This window comes from Aspergillus eucalypticola (genome assembly GCF_003184535.1).
Source record: "Aspergillus eucalypticola CBS 122712 chromosome Unknown BO83scaffold_9, whole genome shotgun sequence".
NCBI lineage: Eukaryota > Fungi > Ascomycota > Eurotiomycetes > Eurotiales > Aspergillaceae > Aspergillus > Aspergillus eucalypticola.
In genome coordinates, this window is record NW_020290283.1 from 320,637 (window position 1) to 336,117 (window position 15,481).

The window sequence follows — 15,481 nt, forward strand, 5'->3', positions numbered from 1 at the left end:
AGATCAGGCTTAATGCCGGAGGCCTTAATGCCTGGGGCATCAAGGCCGCTTCCAGCTGCGAGTAGGCCATTATTTTACCATAATATCTTCGGTGACCTTGTAGATCTTACTAAGGCAATAGCTAACTATGTGCAATGCTCAATTTGTATTCTCTAATATTGAACTCGACGCCGATAGAAAGTGACCCACCATCTAAGATCATCACCAACACAGCCCATCCTCCTTCCATCGCCTACACATCAACCACCTCCTTCCAAAGCAGCCACAACAAGATATACCTCAACAATTCATCACATCTCAAAATCCCGCCAGCCAAGTCCAAATGCAAAAGGTTAAATACTACACAAACTCTATTCTTCGCCATCTCGCCAAGATCTTGGTTCCATCCGGCCAAGCTGTACCAAGAATTGTGGATGCAAGGAGCCAAGCATTGGCATGGGAGTGAGTTTGCGCCACGTTCGGCTTCAGATCGGGAATGAGCTTGTTTCGATGCTTGGCTTGATCTAGGTATGGGAATCTGATTTTGGGGGTACGGGTGGGGCTGTGATTTCCCAGTTGGAGGGTAGATGTTGGGCTTGGAAGAAAACGAATGTCCTGGAGGATAGGGTGCAAAGGGCTTATAACCTCTGCTGCAATACTGCTATCAGCGGCAGTTCTACTCTGAAGGCTTAGAGTTATACGAAAAGCATATACATTATGAGAGAGTAGTAGGCATTTTAGATACAACAGGGTTGAGCCAAGTCGCATTAAATTAAGTACAAAAAAGAAAAGTATATAAATGGATTCACGTCTCAGCTCCTCGTTCAACCATCCAGACATCGAATTTATATAAACAGGAAATTAGATAGTATAAGGTAAGCTAGAAGAAATCTCTATCCAGCGGGAATTGTGAAGTCGCATGAACGACGGGTATATATAGGCGGGGGGGTATGTGTGGGTATATCCATGCCATGCCTGCGAGGGCATGGCGCAAAACTAGATGCTGCGATGACTTTTTTACTCCGAGGGCTCGGCCTCAGTTACCTTCTCCACGCTCTGGGTCTTGGTAAAAGAGCTGGTGCGGTGGAAGTAGTTGTGAACGGAACCCTCCAAGAGGTCATCCTCGACGAAAGCCAAGTCGACATCGTCACTGGTCTTAGTCTCTTCGCTGCGACGGGCCATGATGGCCTCCCACTCAGAGCGGTACTCCTCGACGCGCTGCTGGTAGTCCAGCTCGGGGTCGTAGTACTTGCCAACACCACGGAAGCGCTCCCACAGGGACAGGTGCTTGGGATGGATGGCAACACCGTGGTACTCATTCTCGCGACCCTCGCGAATGAATCTCCAGCGGCGCTCCTGCTCCTTGAGATCCAGACCGGTGGTGTCCGGGAGGAAGAAGAAAGTCAGGAACATGCCGAAGATACCCCACCAGGGCACAAAGTAGAACTTGGTCTGGGTATCGATGTAGTTGAAGAGGATAGCAGCCAACAAGGCTCCCAGCTTACCGCAGGCAGCGGAGATACCGTGGGCAGTAGCACGGATTGGAGTGGGGAAGACTTCACCAGCCACCAAGAAGGTAATGCAGTTGGGGCCGAATTGGTTGAAGAAACTGCCCAGGAAGTACATGGCTTGAAAGGAGTGGATATGGGCGGCTTGGGTGTAGTAGTGGTAGTGGAAAGCCGGCACCACGTACACAATGAAGCAGAGCAAGAAGCCCATGATCTGCATCCATTTGCGGCCATAGAGCTTGTTGTCCACGAACATAATGGCAGCATAGTAGCCCATTAGGGTGACAACGCAGTTGATAAAGCTCCACTGCCAGGTAACGAAGATGGACTTGGTGTTGGGGCTGATAACCTTGATGAAATCACTGGAGAAGAGCTTGGCACCGTAGAAAAAGACGTCATTGGCGAACCATCCACCGGCAGTGGCCAAAACACGGGGGGTAAAATACTTGAAAGTGAGGCGGAGTGATTCAGTGTCGTAGCCAGTAACCGAGTTCTTCTTCTTGGTAGCCGCAAGCTGCTTACTAGCAGCCTTCATGTGGTAGGCACGGTAGTAGATGAGCCAGAAGGTACCAACCATTGGGATGACGAAGGAGATACGGTAGGTCCATTGGGTGTTGGTCTGGCTGATAGGCTCCTCTCCGCTACCAGCGTTGAAGATAAGAAGCAAGATCATGAGGATAGCCTGGTTCAAGACCTGACCCCAACCCTGCATGGAGAACACACCAACGACCTTGGAACCACGATGAAGACGATCCTCGCGAGTAGAGAGCTTGCCGGAACCAACCGCGTTCTCCATACCACTGGTGGCAGTCATCGGGTACTCACCACCTAGAAAGAGTTAGCTAATCGGTTTTTGGGAGGAGGTTTTGGTGTCGCCAGTGTAAATCGGAAAGTTATAACTTACCAACACCTATGCCGTAGATGAAAAGGGACCAAGCATAGCAGATGACCCAGCCGTTTTGTGTGACGCCCCAGGCGCAAGTCAACATGACCAGGCCCAAGAACATGATCCAGGCATCCTGCAGCAAACCCCAACGACGACCCACCCAGTCACCAATGACACCAACGAGGACCTGACCGATGATTATACCGATGATTTCGAGGTAGGTAATAGCGTTGATCCACTGTTTGTTACAAATTTCGTAACTATCCCAGCAAGTCGAGAAAGAATGCTCGAAGAGGGTGGAGATGTTTCCGATGGACAGGAGAACGTAACTGTGGCACGTGCGTTAGAAATAATTAATACAGATCAATCAATATGGGGTAACCATACCCTTCCAAACCAATACCAGCACCTGGGATAATGGTGTTGCGGAAGTAGCCCATAATTGGGGAGAGGGGATCCCTCTTGATCTCAGCCCAGAGAGCCGACCATTGACGGCTACGTTCCTTGTTGTCGACCGAAGTGACAAACTTGACGCGCTGCCCAATGGGAAGGTCGGCCCAGTAGACACCCTGGGCCGTGTAGCTGTCATCGGGACGGAGGAGGCGATCGAAACCCTCCTTCTCATTGGGATGCATCTCGGGGAAATCCTGCTTGCCGTTCATGTCGGGCCCGTGAGGAGCACGAGGGCCAAAGTCCGCCATATCTGCAGAGGAATCCTCGGAGGGAGGATGAAGAGGACTTGCAAGAAAGATAAGGATGGTCCGAACTTGAGATGCAGATAGCAAGCAGGGTCAGCAAAGACGAGCGGCGATCCCTGGCCTTTTAAGTGTTATCAAGAAGGGGATTGAGAATCGCATGCAGGCGTGTGTCTCGAGGCGTCAGCCTGTCAGCTAACCGGCGCAGCGACCGATCTATGCATCTCGAAGGAATAGCACCAGCACGTTCTGCAGAGAGCGGTTGTGGTTGGCCAGGGGGGTTTCGTGGTATCGCTGCACGTGGTTGGCGGGAGGGTATCGTGTAGTCATCATCGCACGCGACAGACAGCCTTAAGCGAGTCGAACAGGCCACTGCAGCTGGACGCTAGCATGCCTACCATGTCTAGCTGAAGGCAGAAAATAGGGTGTACGGAGGACTGGATGCAATTGTACCTAGTTCCCCGAGCGGGTCGATGGGTCAATTCGGGGGGGAAGTGGGTGTGCATGGGTGGGGGCAACGAGGCCCCGTCCGACCAGACTGGGACTAGAGCCATGTTGGTGATTATTCAAATGGCCTATGAAAGTTGTGAGTTGACGGCGCAAACCAAAACCGCAGGTTCTTGGGTGGACTTGAGCCATGGTGTCTTTCAAGCTGGACCCAAAGGTGGGTAAACATACATGCAGAGGCCGAGTAAGCTGGAATGTGTCTTGTCTGCGTAGACCGACTCGGGAGAAACTTGAGTAAGTAATTTTCCAGAAGTGTAGAAGCATGGTCGGTGTAACCTCACGACGGACAGAGCCGTCGGCATGGTCCGGGATGCAAAGGAGATTGGACAGCAGCAACCCCTCGAGTCAACCGGGATGATGCAGATGGTGTGCAACGCAACGGGGGAATGAGAGGGCGCGATGGGGGCACGTGCTGCAATGCCGGCCGGAGAGAGGCCAAGCTTTCTTGGCACCACGTGCCCCAGGCTGCCTTGGCTGTTTGACCCGAAAGGGTCAACCATTGAGAAATATCTCGTATTCTGTTGCTTGTCTGGCCTTGTCTGTCTTGTCCCGGCTTGTCTTTTCTTTTCTTTTTACATTTTTTCTTCCTTTTGACTTTTTGTTTCTTTTCTTGGTCCGATCGTGTTAGGAAAGGCCAGGAACAACGCATTGGAAATTAATCTCATGGTGGTCGGACCTCCGTGAACCCCATGGTCCACTCTCGGCCCAGACTGAATCCCTCGTGCGCATCATGCTGCTTCTCTTACGCCTGTTCACTTTACACTGTAATTATTGTCCAGCAACGGAGGTGCCGTCATTGGCCGAGCCAGAACAGTGCGTGTGAGATGTGTGTCAGAATGTCGATGCGGGCTCCTGTTGGACCCCTCTGCGCCAGCCAATTATCAGGAAGATAATTTATGCAAGCTGGATGGCTTGATACCGGCTTGGCTTGAACCAGAGTTCACCTGGACCTGCCATCATGCCTTTCCTCGTAGTCAGAGGCCAAGTCAGAATTTGCTATTGTTCACGTGCTCCAATCCACCACAGCTTCTTGGCTACACCCGGGGCAATAAGGATAGTCGACTGCCTCGAACCGAGCAGAATGGGTAATGCTATCTACAGTGCTCAACAAGTGTCTACATAGTCCAGCTCTGTCCTCATAATCTCCGTGGGAAGGCAGCGTGTTCTGAAACTCATAGATCGTCCAGGTTTACTTTTTCGATGTCAAATTGGCTCAGCTCAGTATGACACTCGAAACACTCGAGCAACGCAGATCTTCCTGGTTGGCTACAGGCGGCACAAGCCCTCGATTATTTTTACCGCATCGAGTTTCCGCTCAGCAGTGCAACTGGTCTCTCTAACGGCTTGCCCAGCAGCATCAAGACATCCCACCACCAAATCTCCGGTCACCACTTTAACGAACCATTTTACCTCTCCGACCAAAACCCTGCATTTGATCCATAGGTGGAGATCCTCAATCCAGCCGCCTCTCATGTGTTCTTAAGAATCACATTGACCTCCCCACCCGGCTAACTGAACCTCACCTAGGGTCCTGTAACGCCCCTGGCTTATGGCCAGTAAGTCGCTAGGATCCGACGATCAGCAAGCTATTAGTTTGGTTGTTTCGTCTAGCATATCGTCAGTTCCAGTCGGCTCGCCCGAATACTTACCCAGTTGACCCGCCCAAGCTAACAGCACGTATAGCAGGCCATCAGCTATCCCCACTCGTGGGCCTTGCCAACATCCGCCACACGCGTAAGCAACTCTATGCACTAATATCAGGCTACTCGTGCAGCACCTGTCCTTGAAAGAGTAAATACCTGCAAACAATCTTTGTCGGGCGATGATTCCAGGCTAATACACCAGAACTTACCTTCGCAAAATGCATCTGGTGAGAATAGAGTGTTACTCTATACTTGCTTCGCCCAGATTACGAGTCAGACTAAGATGTAGTTTAGCCTCTATTTTTTTCTTTTTTCTTTTTTTTTTTTTTGGATTTCTTCCTGTGAAGTAGCCATGGCAGTTCTGCGATGTCATTGGACGCCTGCACGATGAACCCGCCCCTTCCGGGAGTTCTGCCGGACGAGCAGTTCGAAGGCAGGAAAAATTTCAAAATCTATAATAGACCCTCTATACCTGTATGACTCGCCACATTTTTTTCATTGGGATGCCACAGGAGGCTCATGACATCCCCTTCGCCCCAGTTTATACTGCAACAATGTCGAAGGAACCCGGCTAATCTTGAAGAGCGATTATATCCACCATCCGGCAAGCCCGGCGTCCCCAACTCTGAACCGTACAGTTATACTTGAGGGGCCAAAGGGCGAATGCTAATTCATTCTCATAAACGCGAGAAAAAAACATGTTTGGATGGAACAAATTGAATGTCTCGATTCGTCGTTCGTCACCCTCACTGTTGGTAACGACAAAGACAAAGTTTTCTCATAGCCAAACCCGACAACTCCCTTATATTTCTCATTTCCCGATCGCACAATATCCATCCCGTCATAATTCCCATAAAACCCAGTAAATGATTTGGTCAATTGATGTCGAACTTACAGTTAATGTCCGCGGAAACGCCCTCCATGGAAAGTCTCTGCGTCATGCGACGAAAACCGCCTTCCCGTCGATGCAACCTACATTCTATTGTTTTAGGGCAACTATCGCCTTGTGTTACATCACCCTACCGCGGATCATGTTGCGCGGCCCCATCTGTCATCCGGATTGCGGAAGGTGCGCAAGCTTTTGTTTCGGATCGTACGGATATCTCCGCGACGGCCTTCCCACTTTTCTTACTCCGAACACACACTCGATAATGCGTTGCCAAATCCTTTGTTCCGCTAAATGCAGACTAGCATTTTAGATAGCCGCAACAGACAGACTTCAAATCGACCTTTTTCAGAACAGACATACTGTGCCTGTTATGTACAACTCGGTACCACTGCATAGTGAGCTACATACGCAATAACATGCTGTTGGGCTGGGGTACAGACAAGAGTACTCGGGCGGAGGACATGAATATGGACCCCCTCCACATGCGGGCCGAATGCGTCTGTACCGAGTCTCATAGACCTATATGACAGGTTACCGGACGCGGAACGCTTTGTCCAGATACTGTATCCGAAGCTGTCAAGTGCAATATACTTCTCACAATGCAACCTTCCAATGGAGAATTCTCCACACCAAGAGTCTTTGACGTAAACACTAACACGTCAAGACTAGTGCTCCATTCTTATGTCTTCCGGCGCTTGGCTATTTACGCTTAGCTGCTCCCGAGGAGAGGAGATGTTCTCACATGGGCAAGTCCATCGGTTGTTCATTTCAGTGCACGGATCTCCAAGAGTGGCTTGACCCAAGATGCTGTTGGAATCTTGCTGGACAGCCCTTGTCCACTTCTTTGGCTTCCAATCTTTGTTCTCATCTCAACAGTATCCACTTCCGCCCAATGGAGCAATAGAATACCCAAGTTCGCCTACTGCGGCAGCCGGTCAAGCTGACCCGACAGATGTGCTGGAATTCCAACCCCTTGGTGCCTCGAAGAACTTTAAGTGCCAGTATCCGGGGCTGAAAGACAAATACCTAGCCACACCGAATGGAAACCAGAGTCTTTGGCTCCAGCCATCGCAACAAACCAGCCAGGATGAGGTGTATGACATTGATACGGACTATGAAATAAAAGCACCCACAGGCATAACTCGAGATGTAGGTAGGGAAGTTCCTCTAGTGCTCAGAATACGGGGTAACAGCAAAACGTCCCAGATCTACGTTGATGTGAGTAAACTGGACTCGAACGATGCGCTGGCACCCGACGGTGTCTCGTTCCCGGAAGGAAAATATATTAACGGCTCATATCCTGGTCCGCGGATCGGTAAGGACTCTCTTTGAACATATACTATGAAATAGACGGTATTAATGAACAATCATAGAGGCGTGTTGGGGTGATACAGTTCGTAAGGGTTACCACTCTCCATCAACAAGATTTTATGTTAATAAGCACCAGGTGTCCATGTCACGAACAAGGTGGATAAGAACGGAACTGCAATTCATATGCATGGAATCCGTATGTTCAACAGCAGTTATTCGGATGGTGTTCCAGGTGTCACCCAGTGTCCTATTGCTGTGAACGATACATTCACCTACGAATTTCAAGCGATACAGTATGGCACGACGTGGTACCATAGCCATTACAGCCTCCAATACACTGATGGCATGCTTGGACCGTTGACTATCTACGGACCTGCATCGGTTGAGGAGTTCGATGAAACCATTGAGCCTCTGATGCTGGCCGACCACGTTCACCAGAGCGCCTTCGCCAAATGGACTTATGGAGTGGTTGAGGGGAATAGTCCTGTGATCCAGATGGATAGCATCCTCATCAATAACAAAGGTTGGTATTGGGGGGGACCTTCCAGGTTTTTGTGTGGTTAAAGTAGTAACACCACTCAGGCAGCTGGGCGGGTAAATATCCGGACAACCGATACAAGACAGATCAGCTCAAGCCGGCAAGTTGAAACATCCCTTGATCGCATGCATACATCCTAATAAGGCGTCATAGGGCAAGAAGTATCTCCTCCGGCTGATTAATGCCGCAACAGACACCGCCTTCATTTTCAGTATCGACGAACATAAGATGAAGGTCATCGGTGCAGATTTGGTGCCCGTCCATCCCTATGACATGGATTCTTTATATATTGGAATTGGTTAGTCTGTCCTGAGGCATGTGGATGAAATTTCTCACAAAATGGTTTAGGTCAGCGGTACCACGTCATCGTAGAAACCAAATCCGACCCCGAAGATATAAACCGAAATTATTGGATTCGAACTTGGCCTGCCTCAGGCTGTCACAATTTCGCCTGTGAACCAAATGAAAGACAGGGTATCTTTCAGTACAATACCACGGATCTTGAGGACCCCATATCCACTCCATATAGACCACCTTATGGAGGACAGTGTCGGGATGAAGACCATGACAAGCTGATCCCGGTGTTCCCTTGGATGATACCGAAGCCAACACCGGATCAACTGCAGCAGGTCAGGTTTCCGTTCGACCTACTGAAACAGGACAAATTCACAATGCCCGCTGAAGACGGATGGAACGGTACTGATGAGACAATAGGCGCATGGCAGGTCAACGGGGCACCTGCCTGGGTGAACTATCAAGATCTGACTGTGAATCACCTGGACGGCAATTATACCTGGCCTGAAAATGCTGCTCTCTTTGAACTGAATTCGGACCCAGATACGGATGAACCAACATGGGCATATATGGTGATAGACGGTGGACATCAAGATGAAGAAGAAAAGCCCCCTGGAGAGAAGGTCGTTCCTGCCGCGCACCCGGTAAGCCTCTCGATCGAAAAGCTATTTCTCTCAGTAGGGCTACGTCTCTACATACTACAAACAGGGCGGGCTAATGAATCTGATGTCATAATAGATGCATCTGCATGGTCATGATTTCGCTCTGCTGAAGCAATCATACGACCCATTCGACGATGACATCGGTAATGATCCTAACGCTATGCAGGGCTTCATCGACAGTCTCTCATATGATAATCCGGCTCGTCGCGACGTTGTTTTGCTACCCAAAAATGGCTACATTGTGATTGCTTTCAAGCTTGATAATCCAGGCACGTGGCTGCTGCATTGCCACATTGCCTGGCATGCCTCTGGTGGCTTGGCTTTGCAAATTCTTGAAGATAAAGACAAGATTAAGGAGCTATTAGACAAAGATATCAATCCGGGTCAAACCGCACGGGACCAAATTGACGATGGATGCACGGGGTGGAAGGAATGGTGGGATAACAAAGAGAATCGCTGGAATGCATCTGCGAGATTCCAAGATGACTCTGGAGTCTGAGACGCATCCCAGGGAGACATATGGGGCACAAGTCAGTGGATTGTCTTCCTATTTAGCATTCGATGGGAATTGACTGCAGTAGAAGGAGGATATCAATGTCAGGTTAAAGACTAGTGGCGTACTGAGTATTTGTACGCAGTACTATTTATCTCGACACGGAACATCAGTGAGGGATGTTCAGAAGCCACGTTCGTTTTCATTAACCCTCTAATGTGATCGTACATTCGTTATCATCATTTACTCCTTTCAGTCCTTTCCTCAAAATACGACTAAGGAAGCAAAAAAAAAAAAATCATCATCTCTTAGAACGGGTTCCATCCCTTTCGCTCAAATGCAATTCAACCAGCTGCACAACTTTTGCTGGCTTTCATCTGCCATTACATATTGGGTGAGAAGGTTCAACGTATATCAGACCATACACAATCATTTCACGGTGCTACTGAACATTCCCTAAAATACTATAAATAAACTACACAAGACCCACTCACCTCCTAAACACCCCCCATATCCCCCGCCCCAACCATGGCATCCCTAACAATCTCCCTCTCCGCTCTAGCCCCCGCATCCCCAAACAACCCATCAATCTCCTCCAGCGTCTTCCCACTCGTCTCCGGCACTAGCACCACCGCCCAAACCCCAGCCAACGTACACATGACCGCAAAGAACACATACGTCCTGTAGCCGATATCCGACAACATGGAGGGAGTCACCACTCCGATAATAAAATCCGACAACCAGATAGTACACGTCGCCAACGCGACACCCTTCGACCGGGATGCATTAGGAAACACCTCTGCCGGAAGCGCCCACCCCAACGGGGAATACGACACGCCGTAAATTAGGATGAAAACGAAGGCCATGGCGACGCACCCCCAGCCTGCTGCGACATGGCTTGCCCAGTCATCCGAGTACAGCCCAGATAAGATAGCAATAATCATGTACGCTACGGCCATGCCAAACGCGCCATAGATAGCTAGTGCGCGTCGCCCGACCCCCTCGATAATGAACGCACAAAAGACTGCAGCCACGGCTTGGATGACGTTGAACACGCCGGATAAAATGGTAGACATGCTATCTGACTGTCCCAGGGATTGAAATAATGTGGGTGCGTAGTAGATAAACGCGTTAATACCCGAGAACTGTTGAAAGAATCCCACGCCGCAGGCCACCGCGACGCGTTTCCAGGTACCTCGGGAGAAAAGGTCCAGCCAGGAGAAGAGCTCGAGTTTGAGACCTGTGGCGCCGGGGTGGCGGCGGTCTTGGACTATACGCTGGTAGGTGACTTCGGAGACGATGGTGCGGAATTCGGCTTGGATGCGGGGGTCTGTGCGTGGGAGGCCGCGGAGTTTGGAGAGGCTGGAGAGACAGTCGTCTTGGCGGTCGACGAGAGCGAGCCAGCGCGGGGAGTAGGGGTAGAAGTGGATTCCGATGCCGAGGAGGGTGGCGGTCACCATCTGGAGGCCGAAGGGGAGGCGGAAGGAGGCTTCGCTAGGGATGTAGCGGGTGGCGTAGGTGATCCAGTAGGCGATGACGACGCCGAGGGTAATGGAGATGGATTCGAGGACGAGAAGGATTCCGCGGAGCTCGGGGGGTGAGGTTTCGGAGATGTATAGTGGTGCACCCTCCAGAGGGGGGTAGGTTTAGTATGTACATAGGTAGGGTGAATGATTGGGGGTAGGGGAAGGAGGGTACGTACCATGGCCAGAGTGCCCACTCCTATACCGCCAATGAAGCGGCCAGCAACTAGCATGTCGTAGTTCACGGCTGCAGTCTGCAAGATAGCGCCGATGTCGAAGATCACCACGACGACTGTGATGGCCCACTTTCTCGAGATGCGATCGGCTAAATAGGACATGAAGAGACAGCCGACAAAGGCACCTAGCAGCAACATTCCTGTCATGAGACCCTTTCCGAAAGCAGTTTCGGAACGAGGATACACGGCATGAAACTGATCCATCACGTTGATGATAGAAATCACACCCATATCATACCCCATGGAGAAGCCGCCCAGCGAGGCCAGGGTCGCCGACCCGAAGACATACCACGAGCGGAAGAGGCCGCGGATGCCGCCCACGCCATAGGCCAGATCAGAGGTCGACTCGATCGCGCCAACATTCTCATCATGCTCGGCAGTTGCGAGGTCTTTCTTCAATTGAAATGATGATCGGTCGGGTGTGTCACTATCTGCCATGATTGCAGGAGACTAAGATGCAAATGTATGTGCTACTAGTGAATGGGGGGTGTGGATCATCTGAAAAGCAACCCACCATCCCATACCCAGAAGGGCGTAGGCATATATATACCAGAGTCAATTGCCGATCCATATAGGGTTGCGGCTAGTAGAATACTATACATTCGCCGATTAGGTTGAAGCTGGACTCCGGGGGTGAATAATATGGGGTAACTTTCCCGGTCTGGAATGACTATAATGTACCCCGGATTTCCCCGCATCGAGTGCCCGGGACGAACCGCCCACGTCGGATGATTGGTGGATGGATGGTTGCATGACATCCTTGGGAGTCTAATTGGGCCTGGTCCAACAAATGCGGGCAAGAATTCTTCTTCTGTCGAGGCGGGTAATCTTGCCCTTCCTTGGGTCGTAGTGAGCTGATGAGGTCATCGAACAAGTCTTGCGCTCGTATAGGTGGATATTGCGGCCATTCTATCCTCATCTGACCTGTTCACTCGACTCTCGGCCGTCTGAGCGGAAACCTCTACTGGTTTCGGATACTGGCTATTCTCTAGGCATTGGATTATTGGTCAGTGATATTACATCTAAGCATATAATAGCCTCTTTCGAAGAAGAATGCGGTAACTGGAAGGAGAGGTGCATGTACCAACGGCAGTCAGTAGAGTTCGATCCTGGTCATGTGATCGCGTTGTGTCTTGACCTGTTTCTCAGCCTGTGCCCTCGTTGCTCCCATAGCAATAATTGGCCTCTCACACATTACTGATTATGTCTTCATATTGCAATCTGGCGATTTATTTGCAGTTTCACTTGGTTGTCTGTTGTGAGGCAGGCTGGAAATAGAGGGGGGAAAAAGGATAGAATGATTGTGAGTCGCTGAACAAAAAGGAGACAAAAGCAACGACAACACGGGCTATAAAAGAAAAAAAAAAAAAAAAAAAAAAAAAAAAAAAAAGTGATTGCCGTTCGTAACACGGGTAAATTAATGTCAGGACATGAAATGGGTTCCAACCAAGGTTGACCAGAACTCTACGGCTTTGACCCCCACTAGAAGTTTTACCCTACAAACACCTAGTCTTTGATAAGATAAACATCAAATTGGTCAAATCTGATATCTTTAATCTGCCCCTATTTTCCATCAGCACGCCTGTCAGACTAACTGCATGCGGTGTAGCCTACATGTTACTTTCCTAGCCAAGCTCCACGTGACTCGTTCCTCATAATCAGCCACTCACGTGTCAGGACCAGTTATCGCCTCATCATGAAACAGTCATCGCCGCCATATCAACATTCCTTCTCTCATTGAGTCGCTCGATTATTCTCTATCGTGCTGCTAACATGTCTGCTATGCATCATTCCATTGACTGACCTCAAGAATAATGCTGGCAATATGCGTCTTTCTCCCTCCACCCAGGTGAGGGATGCGGTAATTGGTCCCCTGAGATCGAGGCGGGGTTGCAAAACCTGCAAGTAGGTGCTCTGACACTATATCACCGCGACATAAGCTTACAACTATTATCTCCAGGGCTCGGAGAGTCAAGTGTGGACAGGAAAAGCCAAGTTGTCTTCGTTGCAGCAAGACAGGCCGTAACTGCGGATATGAAGGCCCAAATTTAGGCACGTTTTCCTCCACACCTGCAACCCTTTCAATACTCGACAAGCCATTGTCCTCGGCCCCGGATACAGTCTGGAAGGAGCGTCGCGCATTCGCCTATTACTTTCAACATATCGCCCTGTTCATCGGCGGGGGTCTAGAAGTTGATTTCTGGAGTACCATTGTTCCCCAGATTTGCCGCAGCGAACCCGCCGTGTGGGATGCCATCATCTCCCTGAGCACCCTGTTTGAAAGCCCAGAGCCATGTCCAGATATAGCCTTTCAACGCCAGAGAGATGTCGTTCGCCTTAATCAGTACCACCGAGACGCCATCAGCTGGTATTCCCGCTCAATGTCTCAAGTCCGTCAGCGACTGGACCGCGGCGACGGGGATGTCCTGGTCGGACTGGTCAGCTGTATACTCTTCATGTGCATTGAAGGTTTTCAGGGTGGTGCAGCACAAGCTACGCTGCTTTACTGTCAAGGCGTGCAGCTTATCGTCACATTGCGTGCTCAGATAGCTTCTAGGGTCATATCGGCATCCAAAACTGCGTGGTTGGAGGAAATCATCGTTCCAATCTTCATCCGTCTTGGGGCAACGGCGCTTAACTTTTCCGCTGTTCCGGTCGGCGCTTTGCTACCCGACGCTGAGCATACCTTGACACAGAGGTTTGCCTCTCTCAAAGCTGCTCGCGAAGCCCTCGTTTTCTTGCTTGCAGAGGCTCAGCTCTTCCAGCGTGTCTGCCTGCCATTTTTTCTGAAGTCTGAAGGATTTCACCCACCTCGCGAGTTGATCGATCAATGCCTCGCTCTATCTGGTAGACTAAAGGTGTGGTACGCTGCGTTCACGGACTTGATGGAAACCTTGCATTTGAAAGGGTCTTTATCACAGCAACAAATAAGCACTGGCGCCCTCCTTCTCGCTTATCACGAGATGCTATACGTAATGATCGGCACTTCCACATGTCAGTTGGAGACCGCAAACGATGCATACCTTCCGCAATTCCAGAACATAGTGGATCAGTCTCAAGTCGCGCTGGGTGCTTCGGCTCGATCAGACGGGTCCCAACCTCCACTTTCGCTTGAACTTGGCATCTCAATTCCCCTGTGGTTCACTAGTCTGAAATGCCGAGAACCCAAGCTTCGACAAACGGCATTAAGCCTAGCAGGTCAAGCGCCTGGACTGCAGGCATTCTACAAGGTTATTACTGGGACAAGGTGGTCGCAGACAATCATAACAATAGAGGAAGTGTGCGCAGTGGCTATGAAGTCATCTGAAGGACTGCCGGAATCGACGAATCAAATGCAGTACCCATATTGTCAGGACTTTGGCAGCAGCATAGTCCGTTCGGATCTCGGAAGTCAACCCAGCACACCAGGACTTGAATTTGTCGCCAGCCCATACTCGGTGGATTCGGATGTAGATACCGGGACAGCAGTCACAGAACTCGTCCCGGAAGAGGCACGAATTAGACCCATAAACCTCTTCCGTGTCCAAGACGGCTTCCCTCCAGGAACAACGGAGGAAGAAATCGCAAGATGGAGCCCGTATCGTGATCAAAGCTTCATGCATTATCTGCGGAATGAGCGTGATCCAGTCACTGGTGCTTGGAAGATTGCCCATGGGTTCACTCCAATTGATTACTGATAGTGATACCGACTCATTTGTATGATGAGAAAGATCCCAAATACCCGATTTAGATGCTTATAGATGTTATATATTTTCCGGTGTTAATTCATTGGGCTAATTACTCATGTCATCAGATCTTCCTGTAGCTACTATTACGAAGATGATGGCAAATTCGGCTGGACTAATCCATCCACCTCGTAAGCCTACGACATTACGTCTTCAGAAGTCAAGCAAACCAAGACTTCTAGTCTGCATTGGCCGCTGCGGAGTCTTGCCTCCATCGGGATGTTAATAGCAAGCAGCCCATTGACAGGTCCGAGTCCCTTAAGATAATACCCAACCGAGCCTATCAGGATATTGTAGAAGTGGGCTCGGGTGGGTATGCCCTCACCCCCACACAGCATTTTGGCGCACGGTGCACTCACTATTTCATCCCATCTCCACCTTGCCCCCGCCCATTCCCCGCATTGTGCTTGAGTAAGATCGGGCCAGTTCCACCCTGCAGATAAAGTAATGATGGCGCGAATGGCTCGGATACAACGGATCCCCAGAGCAAATAGCCTGATACCAGTCTAGCATACTGGCTAAAGCAAGTTACCTCTGGGCTATAAATCTGCAATGTGTGCCATTGAACCCAGTTCGACTGATTCTAAGCCAT

At 50.1% G+C, this 15,481-nt stretch overlaps 4 protein-coding genes across 4 annotated transcripts; 2 read left to right on the top strand and 2 right to left on the bottom strand.

Moving 5' to 3' along the window:
• Positions 1-730: 730 nt before the first annotated feature.
• Positions 731-3,428, bottom strand: BO83DRAFT_407393 (MFS phosphate transporter). Its single transcript, XM_025533956.1, has 3 exons — positions 2,761-3,428; positions 2,392-2,702; positions 731-2,315 (listed from the first exon to the last, which is right to left on the bottom strand). Exons 1-3 carry the CDS (start codon positions 3,072-3,074, stop codon positions 997-999), a joined length of 1,944 nt encoding a protein of 647 aa, XP_025389195.1. The 5' UTR covers positions 3,075-3,428; the 3' UTR covers positions 731-996.
• Positions 3,429-6,911: 3,483 nt separating this feature from the next.
• Positions 6,912-9,435, top strand: BO83DRAFT_463295 (multicopper oxidase; the record flags this gene model as incomplete). Its single annotated transcript, XM_025537331.1, has 9 exons — positions 6,912-7,256; positions 7,314-7,422; positions 7,481-7,504; positions 7,555-7,799; positions 7,857-7,941; positions 8,001-8,056; positions 8,110-8,254; positions 8,305-8,894; positions 8,989-9,435. The coding sequence occupies 9 exons, from the start codon at positions 6,912-6,914 to the stop codon at positions 9,409-9,411; spliced, it is 2,022 nt and encodes a 673-aa protein (XP_025389196.1). The 3' UTR covers positions 9,412-9,435.
• A 467-nt stretch (positions 9,436-9,902) lies between these two features.
• Positions 9,903-11,784, bottom strand: BO83DRAFT_463305 (sugar porter family MFS transporter; the record flags this gene model as incomplete). Its single annotated transcript, XM_025537332.1, has 2 exons — positions 11,108-11,784; positions 9,903-11,033 (listed from the first exon to the last, which is right to left on the bottom strand). The coding sequence occupies exons 1-2, from the start codon at positions 11,600-11,602 to the stop codon at positions 9,903-9,905; spliced, it is 1,626 nt and encodes a 541-aa protein (XP_025389197.1). The 5' UTR covers positions 11,603-11,784.
• A 1,093-nt stretch (positions 11,785-12,877) lies between these two features.
• Positions 12,878-14,922, top strand: BO83DRAFT_358616 (Zn(II)2Cys6 transcription factor domain-containing protein). Its single transcript, XM_025529315.1, has 2 exons — positions 12,878-13,069; positions 13,125-14,922. The coding sequence occupies exons 1-2, from the start codon at positions 12,990-12,992 to the stop codon at positions 14,839-14,841; spliced, it is 1,797 nt and encodes a 598-aa protein (XP_025389198.1). The 5' UTR covers positions 12,878-12,989; the 3' UTR covers positions 14,842-14,922.
• The last annotated feature ends 559 nt before the right edge of the window (positions 14,923-15,481 follow it).